General features: G+C 40.7%; 1 protein-coding gene across 5 annotated transcripts in view; it reads right to left on the bottom strand.

Moving 5' to 3' along the window:
- Positions 1–771: 771 nt before the first annotated feature.
- Positions 772–18,081, bottom strand: part of SPAG17 (sperm associated antigen 17) — a 112,226-nt gene continuing 94,916 nt past the window's right edge. For 2 of the 5 annotated variants that reach the window (XM_065633577.1, XM_065633586.1), the window contains 11 exons: positions 17,825–17,924; positions 17,331–17,381; positions 13,867–13,969; positions 13,124–13,220; positions 11,780–11,875; positions 9,703–9,854; positions 9,063–9,232; positions 5,893–5,953; positions 4,554–4,698; positions 3,220–3,357; positions 772–905 (listed from right to left, as the gene is read on the bottom strand). In XM_065633577.1, the coding sequence (XP_065489649.1) occupies positions 3,221–3,357; positions 4,554–4,698; positions 5,893–5,953; positions 9,063–9,232; positions 9,703–9,854; positions 11,780–11,875; positions 13,124–13,220; positions 13,867–13,969; positions 17,331–17,381; positions 17,825–17,924 (1,112 nt within the window). In that variant the 3' untranslated portion in view covers positions 772–905; position 3,220. Of the gene's footprint in view, positions 906–3,219; positions 3,358–4,553; positions 4,699–5,892; positions 5,954–9,062; positions 9,233–9,702; positions 9,855–11,779; positions 11,876–13,123; positions 13,221–13,866; positions 13,970–16,291; positions 16,394–17,330; positions 17,382–17,824; positions 17,925–18,081 lie in introns of those variants that run through there. The other 3 variants (XR_010606106.1, XM_065633598.1, XM_065633607.1) reach the window with 3 other exon arrangements.

Below are 18,081 nucleotides of genomic sequence, written 5' to 3'. Positions count from 1 at the left end.
GCCAACTTAAAATGTGTATCATTAGAACATGTGTCTCACTTAACAGTGTGGATGGGAGACTCCAAAACTGGCATTCATATTTCACACTGGTGAAAGCTATTATTTAATCTCAGATCATAGGATTCTCAGTCACTGTAAAGTGTTGAGAGAATGAGTCATCTGCATGTATCAAGGAAAATTCCCCATCTCTCAGGATGTCACATGCTGGAAAAAGGAGGAAGGACAGGAAAGCAACTCATTGGAAATTAATTCATAAAAAGAAAGCAGAACTGCACTTGGATATACAAATATGGTGTCTCTAAAAGGGACTGAGATATTTCTTTTAGTCACTACTGTGTAAATAAGAACAAAGAGGGGGCAGAGAGCCCACCTCTAAGTGGCTCAGTCTTCCACTTTGAAGAGAGATGTGCAGATAAGCATTTGAAGATTATCATGTCTAATAGTGAGCAAGAGGATATAAGCAGAATCCCTCTCTGTCAATCTCTCTCTTTCAAGTGTCACTTTGTGTACTCATAATCCCCATCTGGTGCCTACAGCTAATTAAAGGTAGATGAACACACAGGAAGTTAAGCCTATGACTCTGAAAGCAAACGCAAACGTAGGAATTAAAAGACCAGAACAGATATCTTGGGAACCCTTCAGCACTCTTCTGAAGTGCGGAGTATCAGACATCAGGGTTGAAATACAGTAACCTTTCCACTGTTTGCATTTCAGACAGCCATGTCAGAAGGCTGTGCAACTTTTGGACCACCTTTTCCATTAATAGGGGATGGAAACAATATTTATTCATGTTAATCTGATTAGATAAATGAAAAAGTCTACATTGGGATGTTTTCATAACATTGGACTAAGATTCAGGTATTTCAGGATTGCTGATCTTCATCTTATTCTTCTAGGGTTCTGACCTGTAGTGCAAGAGAGAAAATTAACATGAAAGCAAAGGAAAAAACCAAACCCCAGCTCTACATTTGTACAGTTGTCGAAACAAACCCAGTAATTCTGTCCAGATTCTTTGCAAGTGTTGTGTGAGCACTGTGATTGCCACAGACTGGCTTCCATAGAACTGGCCTCTACTCTTGCTGTTGGAAGGGAACAATGTGAGAACAGGTTCTCACATGGGCTTCAATTAGATAAAGGAGTTTGTTTTTATTTCGCAAATTGAGTGGAATAAAAACGACCATGAGTTCAGGATGGGCAGTCAATTTAGGAATACTGAAGGCTTTCATGGGCAGCTCTCTATACGGTATTAAGAGAATCTTTGTGAAATGTTTTAAATATAAATGAGAAATAACTAAGAAAATGTAAATGAGATATGACTTAAATTTGGTCAGGTGGTGGTTCATCAGTGATTTTTGCTTGTTGGTCTTCACTAGGAGGTGTGGCAAATTTGTGATCAATTTAATATTGCAGGGACATTTCTAGGTCTCCCTACAGAGAATCATATTTGCTCTGGTGATAATTGCCTGGGAAGGTTGTCTCATGCTTCCGCAAAGACTTAACTATTTCTATTTTGGATGGCTGAACAAGACTATTTAACCATACGGAGGATTTAACCTAGGAGTCAGTGTTTAATGTTTAGTGATTTTAGACCAACTAGTCCAGAGTTCCTTGATGTATTTGTGATGGACATGGTTTTGAGTCCAGGAGATTTTGTGGGGAGGAATGTTTGAAGAAGCATTTGGTACAGCTGCTTGGGTAGCCTGGAGTGGCTATAGCCAGCTTCGGTAGGAATTATCAATCAATTCACAGAAAGACTTTGTCAGAACAGAAGGGAGGTGTGACTATGGCGATGGCAACTAGGAAAGTAGTGCCCATGATTAGCTGGATTAGCTTCCTGGGAGTAGAATGCCACGAGGTTTACAAGCTCTGGGTGGAGAGACATTATAGATGTTACTGATCAGAATTTCCAGGACTTAAGACTTGCCAGGAAAAAAAAATAAAACAAACAAAACACCAGACTGGTGTATACCCAGTCTACAGAGATGATCCAATAGCTGCATCTTAGGCTGTAGTGGACTGAGTTGGGGCAGTGTGGTGTCTCACTGAAATGGGAACTGTGTGAGTACTCCTCTTTCAGCTCAACAGAAGGTGGGAGAAGTTTGCCTAAATTGCCTTCACTGATGAGCTCCAGGCTGTAAGTCCCTAAGCTGGAAGGCATTAAATTCTCTGTTCTTCTAGACTATAATTGTCTGTTACTCTGAGGGTAAAATTCCACATTGGAAAAGGTAAGAAGATATTTAAACAAGAAAAACAGCTATGTTTGAAGTAGTCTGGACAATCCTAGAGCAGATGCAGCAGTCAGAGGTGCATGTCTCTGCTGTGCTTCTTTTGAGAACTGACTGATGTGGTCACTTTTTCTCCACAGGAGAGGAAATGAGATACAGCTGGGATTTCTTTACTGACTTGTAACATGACAGAGATGTTGAAGTTGAAAGAAAAAGATTATGTGTGTTACAAATATGAGGCAAATGGGGACTCTTGAGCTGAGAAGAAACATCCATAGGGTTCCTGTTTATGAGCTGTCACCATTGATTGTACTGTAGAGCATCTGAGTTGATGTGGATGAGATGAAACAGCAGCCAGATGTTAAACATGTTGGCTAGTGGTTTGAGGAGAAATTCCCAATAAGGCTTTTTTGTTGGCAGGGAACACGTATCTACTCGCCATATAGAGTCTGATTCTGTAAGGGTAGAGAAATGTGCTGCATGAAATAATGCATGCAGAGAGTTGTGTGTGCTTGAACTTGTCATGTTATGGTTGCTCTATCTGTAAGACTCCTGTCCCTTATTAAACTTACTGTCAGTGTCAAAGGGTCAGCAGTAAGACTTGGTTTTAGAAAGTGAAGAGTGTTAAAGAGAGGCTGATTTATTAGGGCTTAACTGCAATAAATCCAGCCTCCTACTGCCTGGAGGCTCAATGACTTGTTTAATGTGGAGACAGTTAAGTGAAGGATTTGAGACAGGACTGGGGAGGCTCTGCTGTGGGTGCCTCCACTGAGATGAGTGGTTGTAGTAATCTGTAAATCTTTTGCAGTGAGTCCTTTGGTTAATGTCGTCCAGTGCTTCCCTTTTCTTGTCTCAGGTTGTCATGTCTGTGTGATGTGTGCATGACAGCTTTGCTGTCAGTTACATGAGGTTTGATGGTGTGGATAAGAAGCCAAGAGGAGGTAAAACAACTGTACTTTAATTTACAGCTGGTATCATTGCATCCAGTACTTACATTAACTAGAAAGTTTTCGGGGTAGTGTAATCCGGAACTGTGTCTTGGCGCTTGTAGGAACTGCCCGGACTGCTGCTGCCACCCCACCCTGGGGGTATCCTTGTGGCCGGCACTCATAAATGTCATTGGTTAACACAGGTGGAATATCGTGTTAAGAATCTAACCATTTCAGTACATTTATGTAACTAAAGATGTGGGGGGGCTGGAATGAATTCTGGAAATAAGGCTGTGAAATAACTTGAATCTGCACTACTGCCCTCAGCTCAAAGATCAAAGACCAGGTAAAATATTGGGGAAGGGCACATGTTTTGGTGACTGGTCTGCAAGTGTGTGTCTGAGGACTTGGGTGAGTGGGAACAGAGCAGGAGCTGATTTGTGCTGCTATGCCACCAGTCCTGTCTAGCTCAGCTCCACAATAATGGGCATAAAAGTCTTCTTTGGGTCACTATGAAGTAAATTTGTGGAGTTTCAATGTCACTTCCAGAGCATATAAAGCCTCAGCGGAGTTGCTGTTAGCTAGTACTCTGGTCAGTCTCAGAGGACCCTGAAGCTCTCCTGTCTTTGGTAAGGGTGGCCCTTGCCAGGAGTGGAGTTTCTGGCATGTTTGGATGTAGCTTGCCTTGCTATTTCTTTTATAGGTTTCCAGAAGACCTCCCAGGCTTTTAAGTGTAAATTTGATTAAAAGTCAAACAACTTCACCCTTTCTTCTGAACTTGCCCTTAAAAAATGAGCTTGTAATTTTATCTAAAAAATAATTATGGTTTCTGGAGCACAACGGAAAGGGAAATAATAGTTCTTGACTTTGCTGTTTTCTTTTACTCTACCTCTGTCCTCAATTAAACAACCGAAAAGCCCACTGAACCCACACTGGGCTGATTTCTGACAGCATCCGTGCTTGTGTCTCTGCTGACACAGGGATTGTCTCATTTGTCTGTTTAGTATCCAGGATGATACATGATTTTGTTGTCTATGAGGCTGTACCATCAGATGCTACTATAGGTTCAAAAATGTTATAAAGGATTTCCATTAGGGATGCTGGGAAAGAGTGCCTATTATTTTAATTTGTTTTTTAAAAGCTACATCTTTCTGAGTTTACCATTCTGCCTTTTCCCAGTTTTCAAAACCTTATTACTCTGATGTAAATTGCTTTTGGGGTCAGAATCTTAAATTTGTCATGCTTTTGAAAACCCCATTTGTGTGTTTCTGAAAAGGACAGTAAAGCTTGCTACCTCAGCAGCATGCACTGGAAATGAAGCTTAAGGCTTCTGACCAGTGGACAGTCCCCAGGGCTGATGCTAGAAGGTGTGTGTGGGAAGTAAGACAACAAAGGATATTTGCTCTCACAGGCAGGAGAAGAGTCTCTGTTTCTGTTAATATTTCAATATCATGGGAAATTTCTTCAAGGCCACCGGTATCCTCCCTTCCAATTACCATGGCAAAAATCTGTATCTCCAGTTCAACCTGCAAGCCTGCTGCCACCTAGGAGAGACAGAGGATTGCTCACAGGTAAAGTGCATGTTTCACACACAGGCCCCTCCAGCAGTGCTTGCAGCTGGTTCTTGTTCTGCATTGTCTGATTAAATTAAAGGCATGATTGTGCTCGCCAGTTACCCAGTATCTGTTTCGCTAGAGAGATCTGTACAGAACAGTCTCTTCACATTGCAGTTTGAAAGAAAACTGCCAGGTGTTTGCATTTTTGCCCCTTAAATTTCCTTTTAGGTTCTAGAGGGAAAGGGGAATTGGACAGCTGGAAGAGAAACAAAAACGATGCCCCATGTGTCAGTGTTTAACAGGCATTTGGACAATGCCTTCAATAACATGCTTTAACTTTTGGTCAACCCTGAAGTTGTGAAGCAGTTTGACTAGATGATTGTTGTAGGTAGGGAGATACAAAGGGAGATACAAAAGGCATGGATGTGTGGAGAGGGAAAGAAAATGGAAATTATTCCAGCTGTTTTAAGTACTGAGTTGTGGCTGGGGCTCTGGACTAGGATGTTTAACTTGCATCCTGGCACTGCCTCCTTGCACAAGTCATTGCTTCTGGATTCTGTGCCTGTAAAAGCATTGGCAAGGATATTGCCTGGTATTACCTGGATGCTGTGGGGATACTGGCCAGTACAATATTTATTCAGATAGGACACGCAGGTGAAGAGAGACTGAACAAAAGCAGAAAACACGAAAGCTTCCTCCTTAATGGGACAATTTCATGTACTGTGATACTTTGCTAGATAAAAGACTTAAGGTGGAGAATATTGCAAGCAGGAGAAGAAATAGCTGAGGCTTCAACTCTCAAAGGTGTCAGGACAGGAAGGAGATAAAGTCTAGGTGTAAGACAGAGCAGATATAACAAATATCCTAAACAATGGGAAAACTCAGTAGCAGAGTTTGCTTCAAAAAAGCTCTCTTTAACCTCAGTGCTTGACCTGCTGCTTTCCACTGAACATTTATCCTTTTGCATTCTGGCACAGGCTCTGAGACTCAGAGTGCACGGGGTGCTTGGTTGAAGGCAGCAGAGGGACAGCGGAAGGCAGTATCACTTCAAATAACTTTAAACAAATCATGTACCCTGCCAGCTCTGTTCCCAGACAGCTGGTGTGAGAGGACCCCTAGATGGCCTGAGGGCCAGCTGCATCTAGCAAAAAAAACCCCTAAAAGATCATCTGTGTAACCTACAGGTCCTGGTGCGTACGTCACTCTCAGTCCTGTGTGCAGAGGTGGTTGCTTCACCCGAAACCTGTCAGAAAGAGGAGAGAATCAGTTTACCAGAAACTGTTTCAGGCAGGCAGGCGGCCTCGCTGGGAAGCAAGCTACCCGCTCTTTCTCTGCTTGTGCAAACAACAGCAGAATTTTGTAGCTCATCCTTTCTGTCACAATGTACAACTTGGGCTACAGTGGTATTCCTGGGCTTCTAGACAAGGCTCAGGTTTCTAACAAAAAAGCCCAAAGGAGCAGCTTAATAGGCCAAGTAAGTCTCCAAAGAGCTTGTTACACTGCCTGGTCCTTACAACAGACTGTGAAACATCAGCATTCTAAGCCTGCATACAGAAAAGGAACTGAAGTACAAATTACATCTTCTTGGCAAACACTTGTGGGTTGCACACCCAGAAGTCCTTCACAATTTTTATTTAATGTCCTTTGATATTATTCTATTGCAGAAGGCATGATACTGGTATAAATTTTGAGTAAATAATCTTTAATTTCACAGTACCCACTAAGAGTAGTTTCACTTCTTCATTTCTCACTGATTATTTCACATCTGTGCAGTCCTTGTGTGCACACTGTTAAGATCTCTAAAGATCATTAGAGCAGCTATGACCTCAACTTTTGCTGGCTTTGGACTTAATTCTGTGATTTTCATTTCCACCTGAAGAACAGTTACCAGCATGTACTTGCACCACAAGCTGTTAAAGTACAAGCAGTAGAAGAGACATTCCTGGTATATGGCTCCATCTTATGGAAAGCTCTGGTAGAATGACAAACTGGCTGTCAGAAAACTGCTTTCTCTGGAGTGCTGTTATGAGAAACTGGACTTGATCTTTGTCAAGACGTCCCAAGAAGTTCAGGCTATGGTATGGACAGTTTGGAAGACGCATAGCAGACACATCTCAGAATTGCCCACTGTTGGTGCTAACCCTGTGCTCAACATGTTCTGCTGTCATTCAGCAGCTAGTCACTTAGGTCTCCTCTCAAAGCATCCAGTAAAAGGCCTAAAAGATAATCTGGATTTATCAGAATCCTGGTGGTATTTTCCTTACATACAGTGCCCTGGCATGACAGAAAAAAAAATGTTATGTGCACATCTGGAGCTCTAGGATGTTGGTATGTGACCTGCTGATTTATCATGGCATGTACCATGATGCTTAAATGTGCATCAAATGAAAAAAAAGTCTCTTTGAGGCCATCTCTAACTAGGCTGATTAAAAAATAATCTCTGCCGTCCACCCTGATGGAAGGACCTATACAGCAGTCTCTCAACTGGTCTTGAACAGATTTCTAAGGTGTCTAGTTGTCTGAGTACTCGCAAGAGATCATGATCATCCCAGCCAAGTTGAATCTCCTGTGAGCTCCTTTTTTGATGATAATTAGCTACCCCAGGAGGAACAACAACAAATGTCAGACATAAATGTTTATTTCATTCCAGCACTGTTGTACCACAGTAAAGGGATGCTGTGACTGCTGAGGTAGTGTCACTGTGACACCTCTCTCCACTCTCTTTTTAAGAGGACATCAGTCTGGGTCACCTGCAGCCAGAAAAGGGAGGTTTGGCAGGTGCTCGCTTGTGTGAAGAAACAGCAGCCAGAAGCTGCAGCACATCATGGCCATGAGACTTGCACACTCAAGCCCAAGAATGGGTAATGCCCTCCTTACTGTTTTCCTTAACTAGTGCTAATCTTGGAGCAAAAGACAAACACTATTTATCACCAGTGCTAAGAGGAGGAACCAGCTTTTGAAAGACCTAGACCAACATGACAGAAGGACATTTATTTCCATGCTTTCAGTTAGCCTCCCCTTCCCAGGACCTGTGGGTCTAGCAGAAAAAAGGCCCATATAACAGCAGTGGTCCAAGCCTGGCTCACTCTAAGTTTCTGAGAGAACAGTATATAACTGTCCATTAGGACAAATGGCTGAGATTGGCCTAAATAGCAGCTTTCAGTTAACTGCTAAATAAACTGAGCATCTCCAGCTGCAGGTATTAATTGAGGATAGATGGGAGTGAGAAGCTGACATTGGAAAACTTTGGTGGGAATAGCTATCTTAGAACACAGGGTTTTGAAAAGCTTGGGTTTGGCTTTAGGGCTTTTGAGCCATTTGAAATGAAAGCCTCCCACCAAGTACTGCAATTCTTGAAACCATCTGGCAGGTTATAACCATTCAAATGAAGCTATTTTGAAGTGTCAAACCTTAGGTGGAAGCCCAGAAGCTGTAAGGACAAAGAGACCGTTATTGCAGGCTCTTCTTTAAGCTAAAACGCAAGGTACATATAGCACAGCAAATGTAGCTGAGCAAACTGAGTGGGAGGAATATCCTTTGCCCTCTTTTCTGTCACATGTATGGCACCTGGGAGGACAGGCGTCATAAGCACATCTGCCTGAATACTGCTAAAGTCAAACCACTGGAACTGTGCTGGTACAGGAGTGACTGAATGAACATATGTCACTCAAAAGGGGAATTCTAGCACAGAAGAGCACTTGTACTTACGTATTCTCTAAACCACAGCTGGGTGAATCTGATAATTTCTCGTGATTTGTCATGCAGTGCAAGAGTCGATCTGCTGGACTGCAGCCCTTGAAATGGACTTACTCATGCTTACCACAGTAGGACACAGTGTGGTGCTATCCTGTCCCACACACTGACGGGGTGACACTCGGGGAAACACGTGCATAAATAAATGCTTTATTTCATCCTCATCCTCTGCTTGTTCCCAGTGTCACCACTGACGCTGTTTTTCAGTGCAGCTAAAGGCATGTTGCTGCCTGAATACAGCTGTGCCTATTTGGCATCCAGTGGTATTTCCCAAAGCCAAATGTCATACTGGTTACCATGAAAGAGCTTGGTCCCTGAACCTGAAAAGTTCAATAAGAACCAGTAGATAATCTGTGATGGGCCAGGACTATGCATACAGGACCTGCTGTTCCTTACTGCTTTCTATCTTCCTAATAATGCTAATATGCAAATAATTCTGAAGTATTTCTAATATTCTCTCCTATATCAAATCAGTCGTTATCAAATGATTCCAAATATAAAAATACCATTTGTTATCTCATATTAATCAGATCAGGTTGACAATTAACAAGCAATGCACATTTGGACAGTTAACCAAGGTACTAAGAATTCAAACTAACCTTAAGAAGTCCACACCAACATTCTTCAGGATCACAGTCGCTGCATAGGTGCAGCCTTCCTTTAGTACTCCAAAATCTACTCTGAGTGGAATGAGATGGAAGCCACTAAGACGCTGTTTTGTTGTTGCAAGAGAAGATGTGTTGACCTTGCCTGCTACAGGATCCTCTGTCTTTGCAAACAGAATTAAAATATTAGACAACAGAGAAAGTTGGTGGCCATCAAGTTACGTTCAGAGTTACTTAACCTACGTTTGCCCTCTGTCTACTAATTCTGAAAAACTACAAAAAGACACCCTAATTTGAGTAAAAACTGAAGAAGCACTTTGACTATTTATACTGGTTTGAATTTTCAGACATGTTAAGCCATTGAGATGTCTCAGGGGGTATGGGGGAAGCTCTGCTCTTTTGGAAATCAGAGCTTTCATGTGGGTGCCTGGCGCAGAACTATGCTTTTGGTAGATGAGTTTGTCCTAGCAGTTGAGAGGAAAGGTACTTTTAGAATTGCCAGTAAAGTTATACAAAAATTGCAACTGCTACAGTTTCAGTAAACAGATCCAAAATACATTACGGTATTGCTCTAGAAGGAGTATTTCCCACAAAAGAGAGGATACTAATATCAACAAAAAAGATGATGTTTTACCTTTTCGTTTGGTATGGAGTTCGGTTTTCTCCCCTGAAGGGATGATGGTAATTTCACTTTCTCTTTTCTTGGCTGTCCTGCAGCATTCACCAGCAGACTCCGAACTTCACGTTTTAAGGGTGTCTCTTGTGATCTTGCAGCCTTGTTTAGGTCTGGGAAGGAAAGATTTTAAAAAAAAATGAAAAATGAAGCATTATATTCAGCCTAGTCCTGAAGTTCTTGTTCAGGTAAGACTTTTATTTTCCGTGAAAGCATTTGATTAGCACAAGGACAGAAGAATTGGTATCATTTTTATTTAAGATGTCAAGAACGGCATTAAGAAACCCCCTAATAGTAGCGAGTAATTAAAATTTAATTAGTAAATAAAGCAGTACTATAAGTATCAGAACTAATTAGTTGGAAGCACCTTGGTGGGAACTCACAATGAAGATATAAAGACCTGTGAAAGAGATTAAAAACAGAAGAGGAGGTACAAAACTCCAAGCACTAAAATAAAAATCGAGGACATTGCTATTGCAAAGGCATGCCTGCACTGCACAACGATCAGTTCTGCAGAAATACCCAGGCTGGTCAAGTCAAATCGGTATGTTCATTTAACAACAAATTCCAGTCCAGACCCAAAGCAGTACAGATCTGCCAGCACAGCCGACTGGGAACCCCTGTCTCTGAGCAGGATTTATTCTCTTGAATGCAACAATTCATTCATATAAATGACCTACATGCTGCTGATTCTGGGCTTAAGATGGCCTTAGCTACCTTGTCATCTTTCAAATGTGCTCCACTGTATAATGTTGATAGACTGAACATAGAGATGGCCAGAGCAACTTAGATCTAAATACAGCTTCTTTTGCTTGACAGGCTAAGACACATTAGCTTACTGTAAAGTCTGATAACTTCTGAAGGGAAAACACAAGACAATTGTGGTGGCTACCCTCTCACCAGAGGTCAACATCTAGATCAATGTTTTGTACTGAAGAGAATTAGTTTTTTCTCCGTTTGGACTGCAGGCACTGTCCAGCTGGAATGCTGAGTCTGGTCAGTTAATCATTGTGAGGAGGGAGAAATGTTATTTGAGAAGAGCATCTTCTCTAGATTCCCCCTCTTGTTTCTAAATAACAGAAATGCAGGTGGTAGAGAGGGGCTTCCCACCTACACAGCGAATGGCCCAGAGCTTATTAGAAAGAAAAAAAAGCTAAGCATGCACATTATGGAAGAACTAGTAGCATTTCTTGTTTTGCCCAAAGGTAAGCAAAATGAATGCTTTGGCATTAGAAGTTAGCGTACTTTTGGCATCGCTTCACTCACCCTTCCCCCTGCCAAGCTGCTGTTCCTTTTGTCACCTACCATGTGGCTCTGGAAGTACAGATTAGCACATCTGCCCTGAGGTCTGTGGATTATGCATATATAACAGAGGAAATTCTGCAAGTTTGAAGGCAACAGCTCTTGCAGAGCCCAGCTACTAAGAAACAGTACCAGTATGTGTGGGAAGGAAAGGAAGAATGGAAGCTCTATGGAACGCAAGGATGGATTCTGCAAGCATGCACTGCCAAAGCTCAGCTGCTGCAGCATTATGTGACAGCCAAAGGTTGGGGCTAATTAAAGCAGACTGGTGGCTCTCCAGTGGTGATTACCCAAAGCTGTCACCACAAGAAGATGCATAAACAGAGTGAACAACAGTAGACATAGCAAGGAAAGCAAAACTGAACGGGCATGTTTAAATGGCAAAGACCATTTAACCACAGCAAACTCTGTTCTAGAGTTTTCTGTCTCAGGCCTTAATGAACAGGAAAAATTCTTGTGCAAATTTTTTTAGGAGAGGAATTACTTCTTGGCTTAGTCTGCAGTTCTACCTTCCCCATCATCCCAATATTGTTACAGCAGCTTCCTAGGGCGAAGGAGGGAATCTCTGGCATTAGTTTTATACCTCTCTCCTTTTCTGCCAGTCTTGCATTCAGATGTATTCAGAATGCTGAACAGAGATAGATGGACTTAAATTTCTATTGTAAATATTTTGTCAAAAGTTATGAGAAGATAGATAATAACCTGCTCCAAACTACATTCTGGAAGGCAACTTTACCTGTTGTGCTGCTAGAAGCTTCATTTTGTTTTGAATGTGCCTGCAGCAGAAGGCCAGGTGAAGGTGGGGGATCACCCATGGTATTGAGACGTTCATCTGAACGGAAAATAATGGAATACTGTGATAAGAGTTTTTCATGATCATCATAATTTTCATAAACACATGAAAAAAATAATCACAAAGTCTCTGGCACTTTAATTTAGACAACCTTTAAAAGCTGTCTCCATAGCCATGAGAGGCTAGGTTAATTCTGCATGTGACATTTTGCTCTGCTGGGCAACAGCGATCAAAAATGACTAGTCATTTCTTGCTCTCTGGATAAGGGAGCAACAAGCCATGAAGGGCTAATAGACAATCCAACACAGGTCTTCTGGTGGTTGCAATATGGTGATTGCAAAATGAGGAAATATGGGAATTAGTGGGGGTCTGATAAAGCCCCATGGAGGACGGTTTTCCTGATATGATTCTTTGCTGTATATGACTTAATCTCACTATGTGATCTTAATAACTTGTCAGGGCTGCTTTTCAAACAGAACTGAAGTATTCCTCTCAGTGCTATAAAGCTCAAACCTAAGATGATGGTTCACTCTTTCACTGCTTCCCATCATCCAGTCGCTGCTTTCCTCCTGCATCCTCCAAACTATCCTTAATCTGCTTGTTTCCCATTCCACATTGCTTTTGCCCCAGTCCCCAAGCTGCCTTGCTAGCCTTTGAGTTTCAGAATTCCATCTCCCAGTTTTTTTCCTACAGTCATACTAGTCCTTTTCCACACTTGGCCTTCTTGGTTCTTGCTCATCCACCTCTAACTACTGTTTATTTAATTTAAGTTTTTCTCAACCATTTTGCATCCAGCCACCCCTCATTCATGGCCTATGGTGCTTCCACATGCAGTGATGTCTGCAAAGGCTCCTTTAACACACTAAGCATAGAAGTTTCATAGACCACATTTATATTAGTGGATTAAACAGGAACATTCCCAGATACTGGAACACAATAATCTACAATGTTAAATTGTTAGAACACTGGCATGATATTGACTGTGCCACCTAGAAGTCTCTCCAAAACCACTCTCAGGTACACAAGTTTTGGCCTGCTAAAAGGCCATTTTGTTCTGGGAGACTGAATTTACACAGCCTACTCCATATTGGTGGGTCTCAATGTCAGGCAATGCTGCTGGGAATGTTCTATATATCGGAATAGATATAGCCACGGTGGTCCAAGTAGTTCATGAGTCAAAATGACTGGAGATACATGGGGTTAGATAATGCAATCTTAAATTTAACCGCAATATGAAATGAGACAAGTGGATAAAACAATGAAGAAGATAGTAAAAGCTCAAATTACCTGTACTGTTTTTTTTTACCATCTCTAGAGGGAAATTCCCACCTTCTTTTTTTTGAACTGGAGGAAGTTTCATAGACAGTGCTTCAACATCAGGATACTAGAGAAAAGTAAGAAAGAGGACTTAGGTGTCCCAGCCAAAGACTTGGAAAAAAAACTAGGCACCACTCCCTCTCCTCTGCCAAGAAAAAAGGGGAAAGGGAAGGAAGAGATGGGAAGGGAAAAGGAAAAAGAAAAGAGGTGCAAAGGAAACAAAGAAGCAGAACCAAAGTGTTAGCTATAAAAGAAAAGAAATATAAGTATACATAAGATTCTGGAGTACATTTTTGAGTATGCTTTATGCACTTGCAGCATTTATCAGGTGAAATTACAACAGGAAAATTTCCCAAGGGCACCTTTAACCCAGGAAGGTTAGTCTTACTGATTCCCTCTTTAGTTAGCAGAGAGAGGTTTTTGAGGGGTAAGTAAAAAAATCCAAGGTTCAGCATCTGCTCTGAATCAGGCTCTCTCCAGAGTTTATGTAAAGAATCTACAGAGTTTGTGCTCAATAAACATATACCCTCTCTAAGATATGTTACCTTTGACAAGGGCATACAATTCCCAGTATCCTTTCTGCCATGGCTGACCTCTGTAATGGTTTCTTGAGATAAATTGAGGCTGAGATGTAAACCCACAACTGTCTTGGTGGGAGTATGGGAGAAACTATGTGGCCTAACACAAATTTGTCCAGTTTTCAGCTACATTACCTTTTCTGGAAAGCACTCCCTGCTGAATTCTGATTCAAAATATGGAGGAATTATTTTGTTTCTTATTGCCATTAAGAACTTCTTTCCTTCATCAAGTTCTTTCCTAAGTTTTAACATTGTTGGTAAGGAAAAGAAAGAAAAGAGCATTATAACTTAGTTCACCCTGTTTTCCAGTGTTATGTTTAAAACATTGAGGAATGGAAGTGATAAAGGCAAGTGGCATTTTTTTTTCTGGTAAATCACATTGAATGATACTCTTGTCATGGGTGATTTTCTCAGTGATAGATCAGGAACAGGCTGGTCTGGCATGCACAGACAATGTCCTCCTCCGATATGGAGGATATGATGATATGATATGATATGATATGATATATGGAGGGGCTGACATAGGGGCAGTGGGATGGCTGCTATGAAGAGCTCCTCCTCAAATCATGCTCTAGTTCCCTAAATCTTGTGGAACATGTCTAAGACTGCCAATAATGTCTTCCCAACCTTCCAACAAACATTTAAATGTGAGAATAGGTATTTCAGATGCATTGCTAAAATTCGTAATACAAAATTAATCTAATTTCCTTCTTTTATCACAGAAAAACTTGATGGCTCTGTGGATACCCAGAAAAAGCTGAAGTTAAGATTCACCAGAGCAATAACCAGTTATCTTTTCAGCTTGAAATAACCCAGTTTTATACTACTATAGTTTCACTGGCTTGCGGGGTCTAATATCATCTATGAAATTATCAGTATTAATCATATTGAGAGTTTTGACACTGGCTTTAAAGCCAGAATTGCACATGATGTTCTTGGGTGCTGGCTACTCAGAGATATATATAAAAAGTAATTCTTTAAATAGTATGCAAACTGGTGTAAAATGCTATATTAAAGCATAAACCTGAAATTATGAAAGTTGTTTTTGTCATGCAAGTCAGTTGGAAAGTAATTAAGAAGTAGTAATGGAAAAGAACTTAGTTTTCTTTGCTATTTAACCTTTCACAAAAACAAGAAAGAAAAAGCAAGTTTCTGATCATAATATTAGTTCATCACCATTTCAAGTTACTCTGTTTAGTCTAAGAAATAGTGAATGACCTAAATAGCTGTCAGTATAATTATTTTAAGTTCATTGTGAATGAATGTATGTAACTGATAGCTTTCTCTATGTTGATTCTAGTTCACATATCAAGTTTTCTATTTCAACATAAATTAAATGCATATTTTTAATTCTTCAAATTTAAACAGTCATGCTTGAATTACACTGAGGAATTTGCCATTCAATCAGATTCATAAAGCTCTTTCTTCTAGAACTGAAAATGATAATGGTTTTAGTGCACAATGCTTAAATAAGAAGGTTTTGTGTGGTACTAAAGAATTATATAATGCACCAATATAATTATGTATCACTATAGAATAATATTCTGTAAATTTACTTTCCAAAAATCATATTTTTCTCTCAATTAATAGTGGCTTTGAGATAATTCATATTTTTTAAATGCTTTAGTGAATTACCATATCTACACATTGAAATCCAGTGACTTTTGATTTACACCTGGGCAGAAATTCTCCTGAAACATCATCTATCCCATTGTGAAATGTACATTTTTAGTAATATATGCTGTTTCAAAGCACCCCTATAGATTTTTTCTTGAATTCATCAAACGGCTTCACCATTCATCAGTGGGAGATAAAGTGAAATTTTTTTTAAACTTGAAAGCAAGTGAAGTAAAGGGAGATTAGAATTAAAATTGAGGGTCAGCCTTAAATACAACTTTCAGTCTTATAAAGATTTTTTTATATTTATACACATATGCACACACATTTCCTCCTGTAAAAGCAATTCTAATCTGAAGATTATAGCACCTGCCTCAGAACTCCCATGAGAAATACTTTACAAATAGGAAACTGAGATACGGGTAATTCCCAAAGTAGGATGTTCAAATGTGACAAAACAGGCCGTGCTTTATTAAGGCATTGATTTTTTAAGATGACCCTAATCTTAAGGTTCTTCTTAAAGATAATGAGTTTACCTACTGTCTACATGTTTTAGCTCCTAAAATGTCCTCAGAAATGTACCTGCCTCTCCAGGGTGTAAACCATGAGTGTATCCTGCCTTTTATAGAGCACTCCACAATGAAATGGGGATGGAGAGAAGCCTCAACAATCAAGTGAGGGAGCGCGGACATAGTAGGCAAACAAATGGCCTGAGGTGATGGGAACATACGGGACATCACAATCGACAAAACAGGGCTGAAGTGAGGTCACACCAAGCACATGCATGTAAATAAGGACATGCCTGTGGGATGGCATTATGGGGAAAGCTTTCAGACCCTTTATGGGCAATTGGCACAGCTGGATGCCTCTCTGAAATGCCTGTACACTACTGCATGCAGCACAGGTAACAAACAGGAGGAATTAGAAGTCCATGTGCACTTACAGGAGAAGTGTGGCAGGATAGCTCACACGAGTGGAGTGCTGTGCAGATGGATACAAGCACTTTACAAACGGCAGGCCAAGGAGTTGAGGAGGGGAAGTTGCCCTGTATGTAAGAGAACAGCTGGAAAGCACAAAGCTCTGCCTGGGGATGGGTGATGAGCCAGCTGAGAGCTTATAGGTTAGCATTTGTGGGCACACTAACTTGGATGACATTGTTGTGGGTGTCTGCTATAGACGGGGAGAGTAGAGGTGGCTTTCTTCAGACAACTAGAAGAAGCCTCATGTTCATGATATCCACCCCTCATGGGGGACTTATGTCACCCTGCCCACCGCTGCAAAGCAGCTCTACAGAGGAGGATTTAGGAGTCTTCGTAGACACCAAATTGAACATAAGCAACAGTGCACTCTTCTGGCAAAGACCAGCAGAATCCTGGGCTGCACGAGGAGTGTTGTCAGCAGGTCCAAGCAGGAAGGGAGGTGATCACCTCTACTCAGCACTACTGAAACCACATGTGGAGTACTGTGTCAGGTTCTGGGTTCCCTGATACATTGAAAGACATAGATTTAAAGAAGCGAGTCCAGAGAAGGGACCCAAAGATGATTAAGGGCTTGGAGTATCTTTCATATGAAGATAGGCTAAGGGAGGTGGGACTGTTTTGCCTTGAGAAGCTTTGAAGCACCACCATGTGATAGACATGGGTCTGGGGTTCTATTTGAAAAATCAGCTGGGATTTGTGGAATACCTGAATCTTAATCTAAAGCATCAACATTTGAAAATATTAATATATTTTCCATGCTGGCGACAGAATCAGAAAACAGAACACTTCTGACTTCAGCCTTACTTTGAATAGCATAAGTTAACAGCAACACTACTAGATTTAAAAAAAAATGACAGTTAAACCATCCATCCAGCATTTCTGTTGCAGAGAACACCCCATTGAAACCATTACCCAAGACCTGGTGAAATCAGTAACAGTCTTTCCAAAAGCCAGCTTAAATTGGCTCATAAAATAAATAACTTTCTGTCCTACTAATATTACCTGTGCTCTTCTTGTCTGCTTTGCCACCTGGATGCTGGTGTTACTCCTGGGCTGAACAATCAGGAAAGAAAAAAAAAGTAGTGAAAATGAGAAAAATAGCATAATGGTCTATAAGCATAAAAATATTTACAAGATAACCCTGGAAAGAAAATGCTTTTTATGAGAGTATGTTAACATCTCAGGTGACTCCTGACTTGGACTTGTATGGTTTGCACAAAATTGCTTGCCCATATCTGCATTTTTATTATATAATTCAATCAAAGAAACCTTAAAAATCCTTTTCCAATGAACCTTAAACTATCTTTGAGCTAAGGAAAAAGAGGTACAGAGGGACAAAATAATCATAGGAAAAGCTAGTAAAACTGTGTTATGGATCTAGAGATCTGGGTCCCAGTCCTTAATGACAGTCAGTAAAGTACATTTCCATGCCTGCGTGCTTGGTTCCATCCTTTGTGTTATTTACATCTGCATCAGTTCTCATTGGCCTGTCCTACCTGAGACTCTGCTGTGGGTCCTCTCCTTGGGTAATTGGCTTTTCTGTGTGATACAGGCGAGGAGACACCACTGCTTGTTCATAGAGCTCAGTTATGTGAGCTGTAAGATAAGGAGTACTGTTAAATATGCATGTTCTACTAAGTGTAATGAATAATAAACAAAGATACATTTTTAATGCATCTTTCTGTCACTTGATGAAAACCTATGGATTCTTTATTAGTGTAAAGGAAGAGGAAGAGGAAGAGAGAACTTCATT

The sequence above is a fragment of the Caloenas nicobarica genome, chromosome 1 (genome assembly GCF_036013445.1).
Source record: "Caloenas nicobarica isolate bCalNic1 chromosome 1, bCalNic1.hap1, whole genome shotgun sequence".
In the NCBI taxonomy this organism is placed as follows: domain Eukaryota; kingdom Metazoa; phylum Chordata; class Aves; order Columbiformes; family Columbidae; genus Caloenas; species Caloenas nicobarica.
This window is presented reverse-complemented; position numbering and strand designations above follow the sequence as displayed.